This window comes from Patiria miniata, unplaced genomic scaffold, assembly GCF_015706575.1.
Source record: "Patiria miniata isolate m_02_andy unplaced genomic scaffold, ASM1570657v1 HiC_scaffold_6, whole genome shotgun sequence".
Taxonomy (NCBI): Eukaryota; Metazoa; Echinodermata; class Asteroidea; order Valvatida; family Asterinidae; genus Patiria; species Patiria miniata.
In genome coordinates, this window is record NW_024037073.1 from 8,897,796 (window position 1) to 8,924,534 (window position 26,739).

General features: G+C 39.9%; 1 protein-coding gene across 6 annotated transcripts in view; it reads right to left on the bottom strand.

The window, feature by feature from the left end:
• The window catches only part of LOC119743234, a 46,511-nt gene extending 20,172 nt beyond the window's left edge, over window positions 1-26,339 (bottom strand). For 2 of the 6 annotated variants that reach the window (XM_038219634.1, XM_038219633.1), the window contains exons 1-20: window positions 25,941-26,338; window positions 20,112-20,351; window positions 13,800-13,910; window positions 12,395-12,616; window positions 9,367-9,498; window positions 7,576-7,686; window positions 6,886-7,107; window positions 6,457-6,588; window positions 6,032-6,142; window positions 5,339-5,560; window positions 4,909-5,040; window positions 4,480-4,590; window positions 3,790-4,011; window positions 3,361-3,492; window positions 2,936-3,046; window positions 2,243-2,464; window positions 1,813-1,944; window positions 1,384-1,494; window positions 692-913; window positions 264-395 (exon numbers count right to left, since the gene is read on the bottom strand). In XM_038219634.1, coding sequence (XP_038075562.1) covers window positions 264-395; window positions 692-913; window positions 1,384-1,494; window positions 1,813-1,944; window positions 2,243-2,464; window positions 2,936-3,046; window positions 3,361-3,492; window positions 3,790-4,011; window positions 4,480-4,590; window positions 4,909-5,040; window positions 5,339-5,560; window positions 6,032-6,142; window positions 6,457-6,588; window positions 6,886-7,107; window positions 7,576-7,686; window positions 9,367-9,498; window positions 12,395-12,616; window positions 13,800-13,910; window positions 20,112-20,202 — 2,881 coding nt within the window. In that variant the 5' untranslated portion in view covers window positions 20,203-20,351; window positions 25,941-26,338. Of the gene's footprint in view, window positions 1-263; window positions 396-691; window positions 914-1,383; window positions 1,495-1,812; window positions 1,945-2,242; window positions 2,465-2,935; window positions 3,047-3,360; window positions 3,493-3,789; window positions 4,012-4,479; window positions 4,591-4,908; window positions 5,041-5,338; window positions 5,561-6,031; window positions 6,143-6,456; window positions 6,589-6,885; window positions 7,108-7,575; window positions 7,687-9,366; window positions 9,499-12,394; window positions 12,617-13,799; window positions 13,911-20,111; window positions 20,352-25,940 lie in introns of all 6 variants that reach the window. The other 4 variants (XM_038219638.1, XM_038219637.1, XM_038219635.1 and 1 more) reach the window with 4 other exon arrangements.
• Window positions 26,340-26,739: the final 400 nt, after the last annotated feature.

Below are 26,739 nucleotides of genomic sequence, written 5' to 3' on the forward strand. Positions count from 1 at the left end.
CCACGAAATTGTGATATCGAAGGTAACAATACAAACGCAATTAGAAAACAATAGCAAGTCAGCAGGAAAGATACAAATTCACGATCATGAAGGTAGAAGACATAAAAGCTTCGATATATCCCACACTAGGAGCCTGAAAATCCAAAGGTACACGGATGGCACTTTCACGCACCAATTTCAACTTCACTTTTTCACATTCGGCTTTGGGGAACGCACGAATCCGAGCCTTTTGCATGTGAATAACTCAATTATGATTTCATTACCTTCATCGGCACAGGTAGATCCTTTCCATCCAAACACACAAGTACAGTTGTACATTCCACGACCAGCATCCATACACATACCTCCATTTGAACATGGTACGAGTGGACAATTACCAGTGCAAGCACATGGATCTAAAAATGCATTAAAATCAACTCTATTTACTTCACATAAACATCAATAATAAACACCATTGATGTATCATTTTGCTTGTTCTCGATTCTATTTGCAGTCTCCGTATAGACGATCAATAATATTCTCTGTATATGCCATTATGTTTCCCAATGTTCACAAATGCCTTGGCTTAAAAACCCTTGAAAAGATCAGCATTAGACAAGTCCATTTCATTTGGTAGTCTCGTGATGTTTGATGTTCTGGCACACAATAAGAGCTGTTTTGACATTACGGGGACTAGGGGCTTTAACTGTACCTTCATCATCAATGATGCAGATTTCTGTATCAGCACCAACTTGTCCATCGCTTGGATCTGGATTCATCAAAGACAAGGTGAAACAATGCGTGTCCTGCGCGCTGTCATCATCAATTATTGTGACCGTGAATACTGTGATATTTGTATCTGTGAAGTTTAGAGTGGCAGTCTGAGATGAATAATCCATTCCTGCAACAGCAGTCCCATCGGAGGTAACAACGTCTGTGGGGGAAAAATAGCATATTGATAATGATGAAATGTTCAGGTAATGAAATCTTTTATTAAAACTAGTGTAGGCGTATACTAATTTGCCTACAAGGTTGGGGCCACAAATTGACTCAATCATTAGTGAAAACAAGACCAGGCAAGCCTATAAAACTTGCCCAGAATGATCACACCAATTGGGTCCAAGGGGTTAATATAGTCATCTGCGTCAAATTTTGGGGCTAAGGTGAGACTTAAGCAAATTAATTCATAAGTGACAATAAGTGAGTGAGTCGAAGAGGTACCAAAGAAGAATATAGACCATATTACCTGTGACGTAGTACCATAGAGCTGAGGTCCTACCTATGGTCATACCAATGGGCCTTCGGCAGGCAATGCAAACATTTAAGCATCTTTGCAGGTTATTTTGTAACAAATACAAACATACAGTTTCAATGACATTTGATCTTACTAATTAGGTATCATACCAACAAGAGTACTTTCCAAAGCCGAAGCTCCAGTGCGTATAATGGTGATATCAATAGGGCCATCTCCTTCATTTGTAGAGTAGGATGCCTGCTCAAAATTGTATACCGTGGCTGAAAAATATACCCAAACAAAAAAAGGTACTGCTTATATTCAACAAGAAACCACGAAATTGTGATATCGAAAGTAACAATTCAAACGCAATTAGAAAACAATAGCAAGTCAGCAGGAAAGATACAAATTCACGATCATGAAGCTTGAAGACATAAAAGCTTCGATATATCCCACACTAGGAGCCTGAAAATCCAAAGGTACACGGATGGCACTTTCACGCACCAATTTCAACTTCACTTTTTCACATTCAGCTTTGGGGAACGCACGAATCCGAGCTTTTTGCATGTGAGTATTAAACTCAATTATGATTTCATTACCTTCATCGGCACAGGTAGCGCCCTTCCATCCAAACGCACAAGTACAGTTGTACATTCCACGACCAGCATCCATACACATACCTCCATTTGAACATGGTACGAGTGGACAATTACCAGAGCAAGCACATGGATCTAAAAATGCATTAAAAAATCAACTCTATTTACTCACACAAACATCAATAATAAACATCGTTGATGTATCATTTTGCTTGTTCTCGATTCTATTTGCAGTCTCCGTATAGACGATCAATAATGTTCTCTGTATATGCCATGATGTTTCCCAATGTTCACAAATGCCTTGGCTTAAAAACCCTTGAAAAGATCAGCATTAGACAAGTCCATTTCATTTGGTAGTCTCGTGATGTTTGATGTTCTGGCACACAATAAGAGCTGTTTTGACATTACGGGGACTAGGGGCTTCTAACTGTACCTTCATCATCAATGATGCAGATTTCTGTATCAGCACCAACTTGTCCATCGCTTGGATCTGGATTCATCAAAGACAAGGTGAAACAATGCGTGTCCTGCGCGCTGTCATCATCAATTATTGTGACCGTGAATACTGTGATATTTGTATCTGTGAAGTTTAGAGTGGCAGTCTGAGATGAATAATCCATTCCTGCAACAGCAGTCCCATCGGAGGTAACAACGTCTGTGGGGGAAAAATAGCATATTGATAATGATGAAATGTTCAGGTAATTAAATCTTTTATTTAAACTAGTGTAGGCGTATACTACTTTGCCTACAAGGTTGGGGCCACAAATTGACTCAATCATTAGTGAAAACAAGACAAGGCAAGCCTATAAAACTTGCCCAGAATGATCACACCAATTGAGTCCATGGGGTAAATATAGTCATCTGAGTCGAATTTTGGGGCTCAGGTGAGACTTAAGCAAATTTAATTCATAAGTGACAATAAGTGAGTGAGTCGATGAAGTACCAAAGAAAAATATAGACCATATTACCTGTGACGTCATACCATAGAGCTGAGGTCCTACCGATGGTCATACCAATGGGCCTTCGGCAGGCAACTCAAACATTTAAGCATCTTTGCAGGTTATTTTGTAACAAATACAAACATACAGTTTCAATGACATTTGATCTTACTAATTAGGTATCATACCAACAAGAGTACTTTCCAAAGCCGAAGCTCCAGTGCGTATAATGGTGATATCAATAGGGCCATCTCCTTCATTTGTAGAGTAGGATGCCTGCTCAAAATTGTATACCGTGGCTGAAAAACATACCCAAACAAAAAAAGGTACTGCTAGTATTCAACAAGAAACCACGAAATTGTGATATCGAAGGTAACAATACAAACGCAATTAGAAAACAATAGCAAGTCAGCAGGAAAGATACAAATTCACGATCATGAAGGTAGAAGACATAAAAGCTTCGATATATCCCACACTAGGAGCCTGAAAATCCAAAGGTACACGGATGGCACTTTCACGCACCAATTTCAACTTCACTTTTTCACATTCGGCTTTGGGGAACGCACGAATCCGAGCCTTTTGCATGTGAATAACTCAATTATGATTTCATTACCTTCATCGGCACAGGTAGATCCTTTCCATCCAAACGCACAAGTACAGTTGTACATTCCACGACCAGCATCCATACACATACCTCCATTTGAACATGGTACGAGTGGACAATTACCAGTGCAAGCACATGGATCTAAAAATGCATTAAAATCAACTCTATTTACTTCACATAAACATCAATAATAAACACCATTGATGTATCATTTTGCTTGTTCTCGATTCTATTTGCAGTCTCCGTATAGACGATCAATAATATTCTCTGTATATGCCATTATGTTTCCCAATGTTCACAAATGCCTTGGCTTAAAAACCCTTGAAAAGATCAGCATTAGACAAGTCCATTTCATTTGGTAGTCTCGTGATGTTTGATGTTCTGGCACACAATAAGAGCTGTTTTGACATTACGGGGACTAGGGGCTTCTAACTGTACCTTCATCATCAATGATGCAGATTTCTGTATCAGCACCAACTTGTCCATCGCTTGGATCTGGATTCATCAAAGACAAGGTGAAACAATGCGTGTCCTGCGCGCTGTCATCATCAATTATTGTGACCGTGAATACTGTGATATTTGTATCTATGAAGTTTAGAGTGGTAGTCTGTGGTATATAATCCATTCCTGCAACAGCAGTCCCATCGGAGGTAACAACGTCTGTGGGGGAAGAATAGCATATTGATAATGATGAAATGTTCAGGTAATGAAATCTTTTATTAAAACTAGTGTAGGCGTATACTAATTCGCCTACAAGGTTGGGGCCACAAATTGACTCAATCATTAGTGAAAACAAGACCAGGCAAGCCTATAAAACTTGCCCAGAAAGATCACACCAATTGGGTCCAAGGGGTTAATATAGTCATCTGCGTCAAATTTTGGGGCTAAGGTGAGACTTAAGCAAATTTAATTCATAAGTGACAATAAGTGAGTGAGTCGATGAGGTACCAAAGAAGAATATAGACCATATTACCTGTGACGTAATACCATAGAGCTGAGGTCCTACCTATGGTCATACCAATGGGCCTTCGGCAGGCAATGCAAACATTTAAGCATCTTTGCAGGTTATTTTGTAACAAATACAAACATTACAGTTTCAATGACATTTGATCTTACTAGGTAACATACCAACAAGAGTACTTTCCAAAGCCGAAGCTCCAGTGCGTATAATGGTGATATCAATAGGGCCATCTCCTTCATTTGTAGAGTAGGATGCCTGCTCAAAATTGTATACCGTGGCTGAAAAATATACCCAAACAAAAAAAGGTACTGCTTATATTCAACAAGAAACCACGAAATTGTGATATCGAAAGTAACAATTCAAACGCAATTAGAAAACAATAGCAAGTCAGCAGGAAAGATACAAATTCACGATCATGAAGCTTGAAGACATAAAAGCTTCGATATATCCCACACTAGGAGCCTGAAAATCCAAAGGTACACGGATGGCACTTTCACGCACCAATTTCAACTTCACTTTTTCACATTCAGCTTTGGGGAACGCACGAATCCGAGCTTTTTGCATGTGAGTATTAAACTCAATTATGATTTCATTACCTTCATCGGCACAGGTAGCGCCCTTCCATCCAAACGCACAAGTACAGTTGTACATTCCACGACCAGCATCCATACACATACCTCCATTTGAACATGGTACGAGTGGACAATTACCAGAGCAAGCACATGGATCTAAAAATGCATTAAAAAATCAACTCTATTTACTCACACAAACATCAATAATAAACATCGTTGATGTATCATTTTGCTTGTTCTCGATTCTATTTGCAGTCTCCGTATAGACGATCAATAATGTTCTCTGTATATGCCATGATGTTTCCCAATGTTCACAAATGCCTTGGCTTAAAAACCCTTGAAAAGATCAGCATTAGACAAGTCCATTTCATTTGGTAGTCTCGTGATGTTTGATGTTCTGGCACACAATAAGAGCTGTTTTGACATTACGGGGACTAGGGGCTTCTAACTGTACCTTCATCATCAATGATGCAGATTTCTGTATCAGCACCAACTTGTCCATCGCTTGGATCTGGATTCATCAAAGACAAGGTGAAACAATGCGTGTCCTGCGCGCTGTCATCATCAATTATTGTGACCGTGAATACTGTGATATTTGTATCTGTGAAGTTTAGAGTGGCAGTCTGAGATGAATAATCCATTCCTGCAACAGCAGTCCCATCGGAGGTAACAACGTCTGTGGGGGAAAAATAGCATATTGATAATGATGAAATGTTCAGGTAATTAAATCTTTTATTTAAACTAGTGTAGGCGTATACTACTTTGCCTACAAGGTTGGGGCCACAAATTGACTCAATCATTAGTGAAAACAAGACAAGGCAAGCCTATAAAACTTGCCCAGAATGATCACACCAATTGAGTCCATGGGGTTAATATAGTCATCTGAGTCGAATTTTGGGGCTCAGGTGAGACTTAAGCAAATTTAATTCATAAGTGACAATAAGTGAGTGAGTCGATGAAGTACCAAAGAAAAATATAGACCATATTACCTGTGACGTCATACCATAGAGCTGAGGTCCTACCGATGGTCATACCAATGGGCCTTCGGCAGGCAACTCAAACATTTAAGCATCTTTGCAGGTTATTTTGTAACAAATACAAACATACAGTTTCAATGACATTTGATCTTACTAATTAGGTATCATACCAACAAGAGTACTTTCCAAAGCCGAAGCTCCAGTGCGTATAATGGTGATATCAATAGGGCCATCTCCTTCATTTGTAGAGTAGGATGCCTGCTCAAAATTGTATACCGTGGCTGAAAAACATACCCAAACAAAAAAAGGTACTGCTAGTATTCAACAAGAAACCACGAAATTGTGATATCGAAGGTAACAATACAAACGCAATTAGAAAACAATAGCAAGTCAGCAGGAAAGATACAAATTCACGATCATGAAGGTAGAAGACATAAAAGCTTCGATATATCCCACACTAGGAGCCTGAAAATCCAAAGGTACACGGATGGCACTTTCACGCACCAATTTCAACTTCACTTTTTCACATTCGGCTTTGGGGAACGCACGAATCCGAGCCTTTTGCATGTGAATAACTCAATTATGATTTCATTACCTTCATCGGCACAGGTAGATCCTTTCCATCCAAACGCACAAGTACAGTTGTACATTCCACGACCAGCATCCATACACATACCTCCATTTGAACATGGTACGAGTGGACAATTACCAGTGCAAGCACATGGATCTAAAAATGCATTAAAATCAACTCTATTTACTTCACATAAACATCAATAATAAACACCATTGATGTATCATTTTGCTTGTTCTCGATTCTATTTGCAGTCTCCGTATAGACGATCAATAATATTCTCTGTATATGCCATTATGTTTCCCAATGTTCACAAATGCCTTGGCTTAAAAACCCTTGAAAAGATCAGCATTAGACAAGTCCATTTCATTTGGTAGTCTCGTGATGTTTGATGTTCTGGCACACAATAAGAGCTGTTTTGACATTACGGGGACTAGGGGCTTCTAACTGTACCTTCATCATCAATGATGCAGATTTCTGTATCAGCACCAACTTGTCCATCGCTTGGATCTGGATTCATCAAAGACAAGGTGAAACAATGCGTGTCCTGCGCGCTGTCATCATCAATTATTGTGACCGTGAATACTGTGATATTTGTATCTATGAAGTTTAGAGTGGTAGTCTGTGGTATATAATCCATTCCTGCAACAGCAGTCCCATCGGAGGTAACAACGTCTGTGGGGGAAGAATAGCATATTGATAATGATGAAATGTTCAGGTAATGAAATCTTTTATTAAAACTAGTGTAGGCGTATACTAATTCGCCTACAAGGTTGGGGCCACAAATTGACTCAATCATTAGTGAAAACAAGACAAGGCAAGCCTATAAAACTTGCCCAGAATGATCACACCAATTGGGTCCAAGGGGTTAATATAGTCATCTGCGTCAAATTTTGGGGCTAAGGTGAGACTTAAGCAAATTTAATTCATAAGTGACAATAAGTGAGTGAGTCGATGAGGTACCAAAGAAGAATATAGACCATATTACCTGTGACGTAATACCATAGAGCTGAGGTCCTACCTATGGTCATACCAATGGGCCTTCGGCAGGCAATGCAAACATTTAAGCATCTTTGCAGGTTATTTTGTAACAAATACAAACATTACAGTTTCAATGACATTTGATCTTACTAGGTAACATACCAACAAGAGTACTTTCCAAAGCCGAAGCTCCAGTGCGTATAATGGTGATATCAATAGGGCCATCTCCTTCATTTGTAGAGTAGGATGCCTGCTCAAAATTGTAAGTTGCGGCTGAAAAATACCCAAACAACAAACCACGAAATCGTTATATCAAAGGTAACAATGCAAAAACATTGATTGAATAATAACAAATATTAGTCTATTTTAAGAAGCATGGTTTTCATGTATTTGAATCATCCCCCCAAAAAACACCTTTCTGCTTTCAAAATTTTTTTTTTTACGAATACAAAAGATATTTCTTATTGGTACGACACCTCGAAGTGAATAATCGGTCCATGATTACTTATGGGACGATTAGTTTACAGAACTTTTTTCTAAAAGCAAAATACAACGCTAGAAAGTTCATGAGGAGTAAAAAGTGGAGTTTGTTGAAACGCACAGACAGTACACAAGAACAATAAAACAAAATCACGAAAAGGTTATAAAAGGACGTAACGCTGCACAACTTGTACAAAGCATGTTTTTTAAGGATTAAATGTACAGTCGTTTTCCTAGTTCCGGATTTTTCCTAGTTCCGAATCGCTTCAAATAAAACCCTACCTCTTTTAGATTAGACTAAGTGCATTTTGAAAAGGAAAATGTAAGCTTCATGATACAGAAAGATCTTTTCGATAAAATCTGTAGAAGATGAATTTTGGCTAGATTTCCGACTCGCACTTTGACATGTTTGGACGGTTGCAGAAAAACGCAGGAGCTGCGAATCGACGATACATTTTTCTCCTCGGTACATCACTCGTACCGTGTGATTTCAAACATTTTGTTCATACACTATAGTCGTATAAACTCTTCCATCCAATGTTTGTTGAATCCGAATAAGTTGTAGAGTCTCTAATTTTTAAAAATTCGCCAACGATTGACCGTATGTTTTTGCCTAGTTCCGGATCGCGCGTGCACTTACGACCCAACTACACGCGCGTTAATCGATTTTATGTGAAGTTTTTGGTCCGTGTTTGAGTTCGTTGTGCTGTAGACAAAATTTTCAAAATCATTTAAGTTTTCCTCTTTTTAAAATTTGCTGGAATTCTCTTGAATGAACTATTTTTGGTCAATTAAATAATACTTTATCAGAAATGTGCTTGATTTGTTTTTTTTTCTGGCTGAAAAAAAATGATTTTCTCCCTTTTTTTTTTTTTTTTTTTAGCGCGAAGCCAGTGTTTGATCGATTCAGATCTGATTGACCCGATCCGGAACTAGGAAAAAAAAGGCAAAAAAGGGATACTTTTGACGTCGTAAAGTCGAATTAAAAGGAGCTTAAATTGGGAAATTACTGTGTAGTATGTCCATCACTCAAGGTAAATTTTTTAGCCAATGTCACTTGAATTCCTGGAGTAGTTGAGCCAAAAGCAGCCTGAATGATGTTTGCTATCCGGAACAAGGAAAACGTCTGTACTGTAATAAACGTTGTTCATCCTGGATTAACTGCTTCACAAATATCGAATTACTAATACGATAATTCAGGGCGCGAAAAGCAATTTAAGATAATGAAGCTTTTTGCAGAAGGCTGCAGAAGCCTTGACAGAAAAAAAAATCGAAATTGTTGAAGAACACACGTAGATTGCTGATTTTATATCCAAACTTGTTTACTGGTCAGAAATTCACATGCACATACAACTATATGCTATTCACATTCAACCTCAACGAAACACAACACCTTGCCATTTGTAAACCCTCTTAATTGTGACAATTTTAATTTCTTATTTTCCCCAAAACTCACTTTAGAATTTGGCTTACCTTCCTCGTCACAGGTGGCGCCCTTCCACCCCGAAGGGCAAGTACAGTTATTCATTCCATGACCAGCATCCATACATGTACCCCCATTTGAACATGGCACGGCCGGGCAGCCACCAGGACACGTACAAGGATCTTTGAATAAGAAGTAAATGGATGGGAAATTTCAGATAATTATATGAACACAGTGTCGTAATTTAGGGCACATGGTGAGGGCACGTAGGAGTGGAGGGGCAGGGCATAGGCCCCTCTGCGTCCCCTTGTCCTCCCTCTGTGCGCACCTCCTCCTTCCCAACTCGGCATTTGGAGATGGAAAATGAAGAGCTTTTTTTTTATTGTCTTCGTCTTCAGCCGAAAATTAAGAGTTAATTCCCAAGTTCCGCCCACACCCCTGGTTATTAATTTGGATCCTTATGTAGTGACGTTACTCTGATTATCCAACAACTACATAATCCCAGTACATACCGTTATTTCGTTTTACCGTTTTGGATTTCCTCAAAAACAAAAACAGTAAACAAACCATTGACTGTTTTGTCGTTTTACAGTTTTGTAAAACGGTCAAAGGGTATACGGTTATTCCGTTTTATCAGTTTAGTAAAATTCATTACAGCATAACGATCAATGATTTTTGTTTTACAGTTTGACACAAATAACTTTGAAAAACAGCAACGGTCAGTATTGAATACAGACTTTTTTTTTTTAATTCAGTGTCATAGTTAGGGCCCTAGTCCGTAGTGCATTTTGTGGCAGTGGGCAAGGGGGATGAGGTGGACCATGCCGCACACGAAGAAGTGTTACCTCGTCATACTTAAAGCGTGGTGTGATTCCTTGCGTGACCCTGTATGACCCCCATCTATACTGCGATTTAGTCGGTGGGGCTATTTAAAGAGTTGCAAGCAAAAATGGCGCTGGAAAATTTCAAGGAGGAAATTTCACAATGGATACAGGACGGACGCATAAAGAAGTTGCAGATATTTTTTTAAGGAAATTGGAGTTCGGCGCGGCTCTTCAATAGCCAATATTCGCAAATTCTGTCGTGAGAACGACATGAATGTAAGGAGGGCAATTTGGGTCCCAAGCATTGACTCGATCCCAAGGCCAGGGCGCATTAACATTCCAAGGTGTATTGCTTAATTGCCGAACCTGAATCAAAAAATGATCGACAACACTATTGACCGTTTTGTCATTGTCATGTTTTTGTAAAACAACACTCAACTAACCGTTTATCAGTTTAAAAATAAAAAAAGGTATTATTTGTTTGGTCACTTAACACCGTTTGACCGTTTTACAAAACTGTAAAACGACAAAACAGTCAATGGTTCGTTTACTGTTTTTTTTGAGGAAATCCAAAACGGTAAAACGAAATAACGGTATGTACCGCTCAATCCGTTCAAAGTGTATCATCATTTAAACACAATGTCCCTAAACCTCTTTCGTTCAAAAGTGCAATTTCAAGAATCGTCGTCACAATTGCATTCAAACATCACTAGCAATAAAACCCCAGTTTAAAAGTTACAAATATTCACAACAAAGTCCTTTTGAAGGCCCGTCGTTTAAAAAAAATGGGTTTCATAAATCATATTGTTTCACCGACCATTTTGAGAATATATCAATCACCATTGTTTTGAGAATCTCAAGAAACAAAATTACACAAAGTCATGTATGTCGTAATTTCGCATAGTTCTCTCTGAAATGAAATGACATGATTGTTTGGCACAGTGGGTTGATGGTTGAATGAGGTGCTGCACTAGCCATTATCGACCACTACAATTTGTTACTACATAACTGCCATAACTGACAATTGTTCAAGTTCACGTGGTAGCTTTTGATTATTTCAACATACCCAATCACTGAAAGATATCTCCAATGAAGATATCACGAAATATTCTCACAATTTCAAGCCTCTGGGTGATTATTTCAAGTTATCTCGAAAAGGATTTCACGATATCTCGAAAAGCATTTCAATATATCTTCAAATGTTTTCAAGATATTTCCAAATGTTTTCAAGACATATCGAAATCCATTTCAAGATATTTGGAAATCCATTTCAAGATATGTAGAAATCAGTTCAAGATATCTCGAAATGCATTTCAAGATATCTCGAAGTCCATTTCAAGATATCTCGAAATGCGTTTCAACATATCTCGAAATCCATTTCAAAGTATCTCAAAATCCATTGATATGAATAAAAGTTACTAATGCGCTCCATGGTATTCGTGTGAAACTGAGATCATCTTTGTTTTGAAAAGTGCAGCCTTTAAAATATACAATAAAAAGCTAAGACAGGCCAATCTTGGAGGGCTTTCAAACCATGTCTTCGTCTTCGACCGGAACTTCATCTCTGGCACCAGGAATCGTTTTAGACGCCATTATCGTCCAAATCCAAGGGATATACACTACACTTGGCTTGACTTCCCTGAATTGTGTCAATCTCTTAAAAAGCTATTGTTATACCTCTGTCTTGAAAACTGCATTTTCACTGGCCAAGAACGATCACGTGTTAAGTTTATAACAAGTCATAGCACGTGCACTCCCTTGGGATATCACGCACGTGATACATGCAGTATACGTACTGTGTGAAACGCATGTATCGTTGGTACCCACGCTATTTTCACCATGTTTTCACATATGAGTGGGAGCGGCGAACTAGCAGACGATCAGCTGTTTCGAGCACTCGACATGCCATGGATATGCCGATCGATTGTCATGACTATTGTGTTTACTGCTGTTTGTTTTCGTGATTTTACATCAAAATTCAAAGAATCCAAGACAAAGGTATAGGCCTAACAAAACAATTGTTGACTGCTGCGATGTGGGATATGATGTTTTGAACACCCTCGGGGCGCATAGCACCCTCGGGTGCTATGCACCACTCGGGTCGGGTGTTCAAAACGTCATATCCCACATCACAACAGTCAACAATTGTTAAATATCCTTCAAATTTCTTGAAACAGAAACCACAGATGAAGTTCAGGACCACAAAAAAAAAACCTTCCACATGCAGGCCTACGAGTTAGATTTGCAATCTCACCCTCATTATCGACGATGCAAATTTCAGTTGCTGACCCAAGAGTGCCAGTGGGATCGGGATTTGACAGTGTCAGTGTGAAACACTCGGTGTCCTCTGCGGCACCATCGTCAATGATTGTCACGGTAACACTGACTTGGTTCCTCGTCAGCTGGAATTCTAACGTTTCCATCACCACAAGATAATCTGCACCGGCTGTCGCCGTTCCATCAGAGCTGGCAACAGCTGTCATCAAAATGAAAGCAAAATTGTACACGATAAAAGCAGCCAGTTAGATTATAGAAAACAGTCGAGCTTGCAGACCTACAATCCTGGCCAAATCTCGCTGGGCCCCCAACCCTCCGGCCCCGTTCGATGTTGTCTTTCATTGCGCGGTGTGTGCTCCATCAGCTGGAGAGAACAACATTGACAGGGGGAGCGGGGGAGTAGGTCGCCGTGGCAGGCTCAGGAAGTGTCCCAGGCTTGTAGCTGACTACAGTTACGATCAGCTAAACTAGGTGCAAGTTTAACTGTTTTTCAGTAAGATGTGTTTTCAAAGTCTAGGGAAGCATTTCATTCGTTTACAGTATAGGCCCTTTACATAAATTTCTGAGAAAATGCCTTTCCGTTGTCCAGTAGCCATATCCCAACGCGCTGGTAGACGTACATGAGTTCAAGTCGATAGTTTCGGTTTTTGATCGTTTGGATAAAGCGGCCGCTGTCATAATTATGAAAGTCCGACTCCTATGAAAATCGGACTCATTTTCCCTATTATTGGTTAATCCCTCACACGTGGCAAGTCACTCTCCCATATACCTATAAATAGGCTATTATCATACTTTCGCATGTTCAATGCCACCAATGAGTCCATATTTGACGGAGTCGGATTTTCACGCCACACCGGCATTGATTCTTATAGCCGACTTTAACGTACACTCTAGGCGTGGACTGAAATATTAAATGGCAAACATTTGTAGTTTTAGAAAGTTTCGAATTTGATACAAACGAAGCAAGTCGATGGCGTGCAGAGTTAAGTTAACATTTTTCGTTCGACTCAATGAGTCAAATTTTGACACTGGATTTTACCACCCCTACCAGGCGGGATTCGAACCCGGGTCACACAGCGGTGGAAGGCGAGGAAAGTACTGCTACGCCACCGTGACTCCCCATATCGAAAGTACTACCGATTTATTATCAAACAGCTTACTTAGATTAAAGATTGTACTGGTACTAAACACCCGGTGAAATTATGTACATGTTTTTTCCATTGTTTTCTCGGGAAAAAAAGTGTTCACGGAGCTGCATCCTCAACAGGTTTTGTTTTGAACGTTCTTCTATGGATTTTGAGTGGTGTTTTTATTCGAAACGAACAAAATACACGAAAAGAAAGTAAGCGTACAATGCCTTGAACTGAGCATATGCTACTTACCCACTGTAGAATTGGCATCAACGTGCATTCCAGTCCTCGTCACAACGATTTCAATAGGTCCACCATCTTCAGTACCACTACGGGGTCCCATTTGAAAACTATACATATCACCTGTAAACAAGATTGTATTAAGACTTGTTAAATAATTTTTGAATTATTTTGCATAATTTTTTAAACTTCTTTTGATGAAATAACTTTAAAAATCCTCTACGTCAGACGTACATTGTTACCATTTCTGTTGTAGGAACACGGCCCTATTAGCACACCGAATTAATTGCTGTATTCATCAGAAGTCTGCATTTATTTGTGACACCCGTCTGCAATGCTGGATGTAGGCCCTACTACGGTTTTTCTTGCCGCACCATTTAGGACCAAATAATTTTAACTCCAGAGGAACTTCAATCCTTAGTGGACAAAGTGTACAAATCCAGCAGCGACTATGGCCTCAAGATAAACATCAGCAAAACAGAAGTTCAAGTCATAAGCAACAGAAAGTGCAACATCAAAATCAACAACAACAAACTAGAGCAGGTGGACAATTGTGTCTAGGAGCACAATAGCAAACAACGGAACACGCGCAAAGGACATTAAAACAGCGTGGCCACTCCTTGGGATTTCTTCCAAGTTCTTGGGATTTTTGGTTGTAAAAATATCATAATTCTATATGATTTTAGGCTACCGCGTGCTCTGTTAAATTCATATTGTACACTGTTCTCCATTGCCTTTGGAATTCTTGGGAATTTTACTGGATGAATCTTGGGAATTTTGATGAGTGGCCACGCTGCATCAAAACAAGAATCAGGAAAGCGGGGGCAGTCTTTCAAAAGCTGTATAACATTTGGACATCCAAAGTCATCAGCAACCACACCAAGATGCAGCTGTACCAAACTCTGATTCTGTCAATACTCCTGTATGGTGCCGAGTCATGGACAGTTAAGAAAGAAGATGAAAACAGGCTCCATGTTTTTTAGATGTTTTTGATGAGCCTTCGTCGTATAATGGGAGTAAGCCGTCTAGACAAGATCCGCAACACACACATCAAAGAACCACTCAACTTGGACCTAGACCATCAGAAAAATTATAACAATAAAAAGACTGAAGTACTTTGGCCACGTTAAAAGAATGCAACCCATCACAAGATACCCCTAAATGGCATAGAAGGCAATGTCAAAGGAGACAGACCAAGAGGCCGCTCACCAAAACAATGGCTTTAAGACTGCATCTCACAGGACTGCAAATCAAGATCAAGATCAAGAATAACTGATGCAGCAAGGTTGGCTATGGACAGGAAAGTTTGGCACAACACCACCATGCAGAAGCCATCACCAGGTCTGCTACCTGTGTGGACGGTATAAGTCAAGTAAGCCAAGTATTTTTGGAACGTATCATTGGGTAGTCCCATTGTCCATAGAAACTGCCTGAAAGTGTATAAAGATTACCTTCAATTCATATTGATTTCTGTAAGCAGGAGTTTAGACACAGAAAAACATATTATGCGTCGAATGTTTTATTTATGGCGGAATAGTATTGTTGCGAACCCAGACTCCTTGATTATGGAAATATAATGCCCTCTTGTTTGTTTTACCCATGTGTTGTAAATTGCTAGCTTGCACATTTATACACACAAGTCTTAAACAGAGTGTTTAATACCGACCAAGCACATATTTATTCCCATTCATAAATACCTTTTCGGTCAAAACCAAATCGTTTCGGTCCAAAAATCAAAACAAGCCAAAAACTGGACGTTGCCAACTATTTTGTTCACCAAGTTTACATAGTAATAATAATAATATCGGAGTCTTATATAGCGCACCAACAATTAGGTACTCAAGGCGCTGGAAATTATGTCTATTATTAAAGAAAGGTAAATAAAGTTTATGATAAATATGAGACCCATTATGTAATACCATATAATGGTTTACAAGATGCTGCGGCGCATATTGCTGCCACTGCCAGAAACACCGGGGCAAACCCCTTCTCTTAGCGTTACTGGGTTCTTTTACGTGCATTACACAACACACGGGACCTACGGCTTTACGTCCCATCCGAAGGACGAAGCAATAATGGTAAAGTGCCTTGATCAAGAGCACAAGCACCATGTTCCCACGGTCAGGATTCGAACCCATGTACCACTGTAACCATTGGGCCACAGCACCCCACAGCACCCCTACATCATGTTTTATTCATAAATGTTTTATTCATATATGTTATAAGGTTTACCCATTCCTGTTGGCGCCCCAACACGTGGCCGGTTTTAAACGGATGATAAAGACATGCATGGCTGGCTGGTCTGAAACACTTTTCGAGTGTCACATGAAATTTGGACTCCCATGAAAACCGGTGCCTTTCAACGTTTCATTGGTTGAACGTTCACATTCCTCACGTAGGCATGTGCAAAACTACCATGAATCAGTATTTCATAATCCGAAATTTCCACTACACCAGCCCAGCTGCGTTTTGCACAACATCGCGCATTACGCGCGACGCGCACGCCGATCTCCTTATAAGGTAAGGAGTTCTAGAGGGACATCCAGTATTATAGTAAGAGGGGTGTTTCATTAAAGATGAAGTAAAATTATTGAACAAAATGTTTGGCAACGTCTAGTTTTTGACTTTTTTTATTTTTTGACCGAAAAGATTTGGTTTTTGACTGAAAAGGTATTTACGAATTGGGAATAAATATGTGCTTGGTCGGTATTAAACACTCTTTAGACCGGTTGGAGTTTGGAATGCTTCGCCTGGGGTTATTATCCAGACTCCAACCGGTCCTAAACAGAGTTTTTAATACCTCCCAAACACACATTTATTCCCTTATTTGCAGTCATCTTTTTTTCTGAGAATCAAGGAAACCAAGATCTGACAATTGTTTTCCTTCTTACATATTTCTTATTTCAACTACCGACAACTACCGTACTGCGTACTGTTTCCACAGTATACAAGTACTGCCCCATAAACATTTCTCCATTCACACAATTCCGACAGTGCATATTTAAAAATGGTTGTGGAATAACGTCGCGGTCAACACATTTCTCAACTTAAGAAGTGTGTATTGACTATACCTATTTTCCCATTTTGCCTACGGCATCTAAAAAAGGATATTGTCAATGGCGGCAAACGTTTGTTAATAGAGTGCATTTCAAATTATTGAGGCACGATCGACAACGTCCATTCAGAGATTTTGGTCAAAGGGGAAATAAAAGTTGGTTTCTCATACCATTCCATTAGGCCAAAAAAAAAAGTCTCCGGTTTCTGGTATAGAGCTTGCCCAAAAAGTGGTGCGGCGACGCGGCTTTTTTTTTTTTTACCGGTCTTTTTTGCTTCAAAATTAATGTCGGCTGATGACAGCAAATGGTGCCCGACTAAACTAAGTGCAAATATATGGGAGTCCGGAGAGGCCACATAAAGCTTATTCTAGATCATAACTCCATCTAAAAACACGTTAAAATTGTGCAGCAGCAGGATTCCAGTCAAACCAGTGAGTTTGGCGGTTTTGAGACATCATCTCTTATTGAAATTTTTTTTTTTTCATTTTGCCGACGCGCATGGCTACGGCGACGCGCGCGCATACCAGAAACCGGAGACTTTTTTTTGGCCTTAGTAAACATTACGACCATTTATTCATAAGATGGAATTCAGTTTGCGTCGGGGTGAAGAAAATTAATTTCGGATTTTGCCCTTCACCGACGTATAAACACTGTATACTCAGTGTGTTACCTCCCGAGTGAAAGTTGGGAAAAAATCACTCGGCTTGGAATCGAACCCACGACCTCCTGCTTTCTAGTGCAGAGGTCTTACCACTCGACCACCGAACTTACGGGAACGGTTGGCTGGTTCGAATCTGATGAACCAATGTACGTAGGTACATCAGAAACAGTAGTTGACGTAAAAACACTTTACACTCAGTGTGTTACCCCCGAGTGAAAGTTGAAAAATAATCACTCGGGTGGGACTCGAACCCACGACCTCCTGCTTTCTAGTGCAGAGGTCTTACCACTCGACCACCGAGCTTACGGATCAGTTGGCTAGGTTGAATCTGATGTACCTATGTACGGGATCGGTTGGCTGGTTCGAAGCTGATGTACCTATGTACATCAGATTCGAACCAGCTAACCGATCCCGCTAGCTCGGTGGTCGAGTGGTAAGACGTCTGCACTAGAAAGCAGGAGGCCGTGGGTTCGATTCCCACCCGAGTGATTGTTTTCCAACTTTCACTCGGGGGTAACACACTGAGTATAAAGTGTTTATACGTCGGTGAAGGGCAAAAACCTAAATTGATTTACAACGACCATGGTTGGCATAGACCTTGGCGTTCTGGGGGTGAGTTTCAGCCGCTGTCTATAATGTTGTGATATACTGGAGGTTTTCCCTTCCAATTTCGCAACTTGTCTTTCAATCAAACGAATGATCATTAAAACGTGCAAGCGTTTCATCACACTGATTCCATTTAGCGAAAGTCGAGATATTCCAGGGTAGGCCTACTATAATATTCACTTGTGAAAAGAAGCCAGCTAGTTACTTTAATTGCTTTTGCATTGAATTTCGTGAGCTTTCGGAAGTCCTATTCGGGAATTCAATTTCATTCATATTTTAAGTAACACATGCTCAGCAAAAACGGGCAGTTGCATCGGCAATAAATTGTGTTATAGTTTTGAAACGGACAGTAAAATAACATGAATTTTGAGAAAGATTTTTATAAGAATGTACAGCTATTCCAAAAAAATGTAAGTGCCTGCATGGAATGAAATATGAAAAATGCACAGCACAAAAGTGTCAAAGTGATAGAAGGAAATGAATGTTGCATAATTGCAACAAATCTTCCTTTGCGCTCTACAGTGACCGATTAGTCAATTTGTGTGATCACTTTTCGGAAATGCCATAACAATGAAAATGTAATAAAACTGGTTCAAATTTCTTTAAATGAAATTTTCTTATCGCCAACACGAGTAAGGTTTGGCGATATGGAAACACCAAATTAAGTCGTCTGCTCATTTGAATGCAATTTTGTTATAAAACGAACATTTAATTTTAATCAAGTTGGCCTACTCTGTGCGAAACTGAAAACAAACAAACGAGTTGGAATATGCTCACACGAAAACGTTACAACTAATTTGATACATTTCAAGCAAAATCAAATGCAACTCCGAAATAGAAACTGACATTCGTACAGACTCCCTAAAACTTCATGAAAAGGAATGCCTATTTTGTCCGACTGAATGAACAAGTTGCGAAAATGGCCAAGCAAGCCTACACTAAAATGGGGCCAACTATAATAAAAAGAATGCTTTGTATTCTCGAGTTGCTGCCTATATTAAATGGGGTCAAATATAATAAATGGAATGCTGAAGTTTCTAAATTTATCCTCGAGTTGCCTTAGAGCGCGTCACGCACGTTGTGACTGAACTACAGTCGTCAGGCTGTGTTGAGCGTTTGACCGGTTCAATGCAAACGGTACCTATACTACACTAGTATTTGTACAAAGTTGGGTAAACACTATTTGGCAATACGTGCTCAACATGAACTTGAAGTTACCTCATTGTTGGTCAAATAGGGTAAAAACAAAACTGACCAACCATTGCGAAGAATTTGCACAAGAGCTTCTGCAGTTGGTTTGTTGCCCATATTTTAGTTTACCGTTTAAAATCATTTCTCAATGCATGTTGTCAGTACATTTGAGTTGAAATAATCATTATCATTGACTCTATAAACGGGAAAATTCATTTGCAAGTTTGCATAACAGTCATTGGACAGCTGGCAAGCGCATATATAGCTGGTGTTTCTCATAGTGAATTGTGGGGTGCTGTGGTCCAATCGTGTGCCATGGTACTTGGGTTCGAATCCTGGTGCTTGTGCTCTTGAGCAAGGCACTTTACCACAATTGCTTCGTCCTTCGGATGGAACGTAAAGCCGTAGGTCCCATGTCTTGTGTTATGCACGTTAAAGAACCCAGTAACACTTATCGCTAAGAGAAGGGGTTTGCCCCGGTGTTTCTGGGAGTGGCTGCAATATGCGCCGCAGCACCCTTATAAGGTGCTACATAATGGGTCTCATATTTTCTCATAAACTTCATTTACCTGTCTTGAATAAGAGACATAATTTCCAGCACCTTGAGTAATTGTTATCATTATTAAAGAAGCGGTGCAATACAGAATCTTTTGCATTTCCTTGCTGATTAATACAGTGGTGCTCTCATAGATTATTTTACAGGGAGTTAAATCTCATTAAATTTCCACGATTTGTGTTCAAAATCTGACAGTAAATCCATGCAAGTTTTACTGTTGGGGAGTTTGTTAAGAAATGATGCAATATACTCACTTGCCGGCGCAATCCCTCGGCCTCTCTGTATCAATCCAAGAAATGTCATAATGACTAGGAGCATCTTCGCTGCTCTTGTCGGTGGACCCATGTCTCCCTCAGGCCGAAGTGTTTGTCGTGGAAGTCAATCGAACTGTTCTTGTAAAGGTACCATTACCAATTTGTCTCGTAGAAAATCTCGCCCACTTCAGTGTCTTTAGTGGAAGCTCAAGAATTCAGGAACCAGGTTCACCAGTCAACCTGTAAGTTGTTTTTGGTATAATTAATATGATTTACTTATAATAAGCCAATTGATTGATTGGAAATGCAAAGGGAATATACAACGTTTTGCTTTTGTTGTTATACTTTCCTGAAAGTGATGGATTGGGGGGGGGGTAGTATTTTATAACAAATATTGTTATACTACTTGTTTGAAGTTTTGGGTTCGTAGATGATGGTAAAACAAAGAAAAAAACTATCATGTTTCTTAAGTGTGGTTCCCTTACCCTACTTAAAGGGAAGATACAGCATTTACAAACGTCACAAAACGAAATGATCAAATTATCACGAAAACCTTACTGGATTGTTAGGGAATTGACAGTCTAAAGCATCCTTTAAAATCGTGGCTCCTGGTGTGCTGAAAATTTCAAGAAAAACTGTATTTTTCAAACACTGGTCGGCCGATCAGCGTTGGATAATTTTTTTTTCTTTTTTTTCAAATAACCTTTCCTAATTTTTTCAATTTTAGTTATTCTGACTTTTCTTTGCAATTGATTACACGCCTGTGAAGAGGTACACGCCTGCTAGCTAGACTGATTTGCCGACCTTACAATTCCCCAAAGGGTATTAATTGCTCTGTTTCATCTTAAGTGGGGCCAGGGAACCAGACTACAAGAACATGATAGGTTTTCTTGGTTTCCGTAGCATCTACAAGCCCAAAACGTGAAACAAGTCAGTTTAACAATAATTATTTTCTATAACATACTAACCCTCCAAATCCATTTGCTTCTGAAAATTGCAGCAAAAGCAAATGCTGTGCATTCTCTTTAAGATGAAACGGAGCAATTTATCGACAACGGAGAAATGGTAAGGTCAGGGAACCAGTCTAGCCGGCTTGCACTCCTTCATGGGTACAATCGATTGCAAACAAAATGCGGACTAAAATAACTTTGATAAATTGGGAGCAGTATTTGAAAAAGGCCAGTTTTTTTTCCAACGCTGGTCGGCCGACCAACGTTGGAAAATGATACAAAACGACCACTTTTCTTCAATATGCCAGCACACCAGGTGCCATGATTTTACAGGATGCTTTAGACTGTCACTCACTTACAGTAAGAGTCCAGTAAGGTATTTCGTAACAATTCGGTAGTTGGATTTTGTTTTAATGTTTTGTTTTCAAATGTTGTATATTCCCTTTAAGTGAAGCACTAGTCGTGGAAGTCAATCGAACTGTCCTTCAGTCCCATTACAAGTTTGTCTCGTTGAAAATCTCGCCCACTTTCGGGTCAGTCAGGCTCAGCAATAAAGGACTGGGCTTTGCTTGGGGGTGCGTGGGAGGGCTGCGCTGCTATTTTGTTTTCAAAAAAAATCAACCACCGTGAATGCCGTGTGGAACGGTTCTGACGGCGCTTTGATGATTGCGTCAGCCAAGTTGAACAGTCCGGCAGTGGGTGTATATAATTGCGTGCAGAGTATAATACCCTGAATACCTCCACACCTTATACTCGTCACTTTGAACCTGCGTCAGTATTGTACCATAACAACTTAAATGGACAATAACTCATTTCGGTTGACAAGATTTTTTTCACGGAAATATTTTTTTTCTTCGGACAACAATACACGGTACCCTTGAGGGTTAACAGCATTTGACCTGGACCTCTGGCAGCGAAATACCGTCAATGGCGATAAACGTTTATCCATAGGATGCTTTTCAATTGAAGCGCGACAACGCCCAATTGAATTCAAACGCAATTCAAAGGTTTTGGGAAAGGGGAAAACATAATTTGGTTTCTCATAGATTATACAATTTCCGTTAGTAAATATAGGTTTCCCGGCCAATTCACAAAAACTGCATTCGAATTCATCTTGATAGTGGCCAATTTGAAGCGAAGTAGCGCCATGCTGTCATTCCCGTGGTTCGTATTAGATTTCAGGCCTTCCAATTCGTTTTAAGACTTGACGTTTTCAAGTTTAACACATCCTAAACTGAAGTTATGTCATTCGGCTTAAGTGATCATTCAAATTATAGCAGTCGGTTTGGTTTAGAGTTATTGGCATGAGATTCTTGTTTTCGTTTTCATTTCCGCGCATTCTGTTTAGCACTCTGTGCATTCAAAATGAAAGTAAACGAAGGTATACGATGCGAGTCTTTTCATTTCTTTCACCTTTTGATTATTTCTGCTTCATGCCGTGGTCCATTTTGTGTTTCTGACCCATCCTCTTGGTCAGTGGCGTCACCAGACTTTTCAGTCTGGGGGGGGGGGGGGCACAGGGGGGGCACCAGCATTTGATGGGGGGCACTTAGGTGGATACGGATCGCCGTCCTGGGGGTGGGGTCTAAGGGGAGGGGGTGCCCCCCTCCCCTTTGGAAAATTTTCGCATACGGAGGATGGGCTAGATGCAAAATGGTGCCACATTTGATGCTAAATTCGATCTGAAGATATCTCCAGAAATTGCTATTTAACCAATTCAGATGATGGGAGTTGAATATAACAAAATATATATATATTTTTTTACCAACCCAAATCTCAGATGGGGGGGGGGGGGCACTCGGGGGGGCACTAGGTTTTCCAGGGGGGGCACGTGCCCCCCCTGGCCCCCCCTTGGCGACGCCACTGCTCTTGGTAGGTTTTCACGTCTGCCAGATCTCAGATACGCGGCTACAATTGACCTGCAGCAGTAGATCTGTTTATGCCAAGATTGTCTGCAAGTTATAGATAGCCTTGGGCATTGACATCGAAAGCTTCGATCAAATGACCACGGCCTACATTTGAAATTCTCATGTAACGCCCATGAGCTGGCATATTGATGTTTCTAGTGCTTCAATCTTACAGTTTGCATGGTGATCAGAGCAGTGGCAGAGTCTTGTGGGAGACAGGTTTTTATTATCTATATTTCCAAATTGTAACAAAAAACACTCAATCTTATTTTTACAACAACGGAACGACATGGACCTATTTCGAATAACTTTTCTTGCTTTCCACATTATGCTTGCTTATAATGGTGAATTCGAATGACCAAATTTACACAGCTGGAAGCTCCGGCGAATTTGGATGCTCGTTTGTGCAATTTTAATTTGAATGCCCTATTTTTGAAATTGCATGGTTGAAATATGAAATCGCATACTTCTAATGTGAAATTGATTGGTGTTTTTTAGGTAATTGAATGTTGATCTCAACGTGCATTCAAATTTTGGTTGCTAGGTTCATATAGTACACAACCGAAATAACAGTGTTATAATGAAAGTTCTGGTAATCGGAATGCATTTCCCAAAAGCGAACGCATTTCTAAAAATCGATACATCTTTAAATCAAATTAATGCATCTTTAAATCAAATATATCTTTCAATCAAATGTGTGTTTTACCAGCCCAGCTGCAATGCATTTCCTAAAACCGAATGAAATTTTTACAAACCGAACGTCTTTACGTTTTGAACGCATTTCCTCAAACTGAAATTTTACAAACCGAACTTTCTTCAACGTTTTGAATGCATTTTGTTCGACATAAAACATCCGCCGGTTACGAATTAGGCACATGTGAACATGTACATGTGTACATGTACATACACATGTATGTATTCGACATCTGAAAATGCATTCGATCTTTTTGACCGTGTTCGGCCCAGTTCATGGCCGATTACCGAAGTGGCATAGATAGTCTCTGCTCTAGATAGCGATAAAACCTTGCTCCCCTAGGAAAGTGCAGCGCGGTGTACAAGTACAAGGGCGGATCCAGAACACAATTTTTTTGGGGGGGGGCGAAAAAAATATGTGGTCCCCAAAAAGTGTGTCCAAAAAAATTACAGCGAGGGGGTTCGGGGCCCGCTTAAGGGCCCCGAAATTTTCTTGGATTCTAGATGCTCTGTGGTGCGATCTGAGGCAATTTAAGACCACTTTAAACAATGTTTTTTGAGGAAAAGTTGGTGTATTCATTGCCTGCCTTTATTGCGAAGTCACTGAAAAAAAAATTGATCCTTTTTTTTTTGGGGGGGGCATGGCCCCCTTTGCCCCCCCCCCCTGGATCCGCCCTTATACAAGTATCCCGTCGCTGCGGTGTTAACTTTGCTGATTTCGGGCGCAATTCAAAACATGACTCGGCAGATTTTGAATTGAAATCGAGATCCCAGAATATTGTTTATTCGGAATATATACAACATTCACTGAGCTAAGTTGTTAAGCACCGAGAACTTTTGTTGCTTCAAACGAAAAAAAACATGCACAAATGACAAATGATCTACTCTATCTTTCAATCCGGCTAGGAGCCTGGTTACGGATTGCCGATAAAAATGGCAATGTCCCTTGTCGGAATAACGTGTATATTGTTGATGTACCCTAACGTGGCGCAGCCCCTAACGTGGGGCACTTTGATTTTTCGCCTGTAGCACCTAGCTACCAGAGCCAAGTTTTAACTGAAATTTCACAGGAAGTGAAATTTGATCAAGTGCTAAACACTCCCGTTCATAAATCGCGAGTTTATCAGCCTGTTACAACTGATAATGTAGTAACCAACGGATAATGTATCACCAACCAATAATTTCACACAAATTGACCGATACTGTATCACTAACCGATAATTACAGAAATTGACCAATAGTGTGTACTACACTATCAGTCGATTGTTGATACATTATCGGTCTTAACCGATAATGTAACAAATATTGACCGATGGTGTAGTAACATTTACTACACTATCGGTCAATTTCTGTTACATTATCGGTTAGTGATACAGTATCGGTCAATTTGTGTAACATTATCGGTTGGTGATACATTATCAGTTGGTTACTACATTATCAGTTGTAACACAGCCCGTTACAAAGTTAGAAGAAAACATTATTTTGGCGTGATTATCCGATTTTATTTTGCAGTGCAAAGTGAATCCTTTGAAAATGCCCCCCCCCCCCCAAAAAAAAATATTAAAATATTTTTTTGACAAACTTCTGGCTGGGTATATAAGTAGAGATAGTAATGATTTATCAGAATTTATCAACTTTACAGAAATGCTCAAATGTTAATTTGGAATTTTCCGAGATTTATTTTAGTGCGCCACGTAAGGGAACACTAAGCCAATTTTCGCCCAATTTCCGGACGCCATCGTTTTTTAAATTTGGATTAAATTTCATGACACCGAAATTGTACACACAGGTTAAATAGCAAGCATTAATTAGGTAAAAGTACCAGTATTTCACTGCATGAATTGGAGGTTCGTCAACAAAGCGGTTTGGCAACAATACACGAGGAAAGTCGGTAAACGTCGAAGTGCGCCACGTTAGGGAACACCACTTTACTTATTGAAAATCGGCCAAGCACATTCTTCATTTCGTTGTTATAAGCAAAATATGTATTAAGCAAAATGGTTTGATCGAACCACAAAGCTGAAACTAATTTCCACTCTGTACATGATATGACTTTTAAAAAGTGCCTCAAAGAACGTGCAGTTTGTGATATAGTCCTACATGGCAATTATCACGCTTGATCGGCCTAATGAGGCCTAAGAACAACAGATACCTCTGGTTCTTTTCAGAACCATTCTCTTAGTTGAGAAATTATTCGCACATGGTGTTTCCACAAACCTTTCATTATTTAGTCTCCACCATGCAAAGCCTCAAATCTTACTTAAGAACAACAGACTTACCTTTTTGTTCGGTTAAGCAGCGCCACGAATTTGGTCTTGGTCAAAACTGACACAGGCCTGAAGCAAACCATAGAGCGGTAATGGCGAACGATGGAAACTAATAGCTAGGCCTACTTAAATTCGCTTGGCATCTAAGAGTTAATCCTAGAACGGTGATCATGAGTATCGGCAACACCGACTCACGCAATGCACGTTGACGATATTCCTTTCTCGTCCCACTGAATTGAACGTTGGTTTGAAATTCCGAGCCGAGGGATTATTTCAGGTTGTGTCCCTGAGTACAGCCTTGCCCACTGTGTGTGCGGCAAGCCTATTCCATGCACTGCTCATTGTTGTCTCGAGGTGAAATGTATTCGCTTGAGTTTGGCAAACTGTGCAAACTGCGTATGAATCAACTAGGTGACCTTGTCAGACCTTGGTTTGAACGACGATCTTTTGAAGGGCTCCAATGAAATTTACTTCATCGTGGTGCCATTGTTAAGACACCACAATACAATTAGTGCTTCAGGCCTATAAGCGTTCGTGACCATAGTGACCGTTTTAGCCGATTTTCTGCTAACTTCGACAGATTTTTTTGTTAAAAAATGAGTTGGACAGAAAATTTGACAGAATGGATTTTTTTGGCAGATTTCTGGCAGAATTCTGCAAAAATGCCTATTTGACAGAAAAACAGCAAATAAAAAAAACAAAACACACATTTGTTTACAAAAGCTTCAATCTTTTCAAACAAACCCTTGCAAAATAGGGGTGCTGAGGTTCACTGGGAACCGGATTTCGTCGTGGCGCAACCACGTTTTGC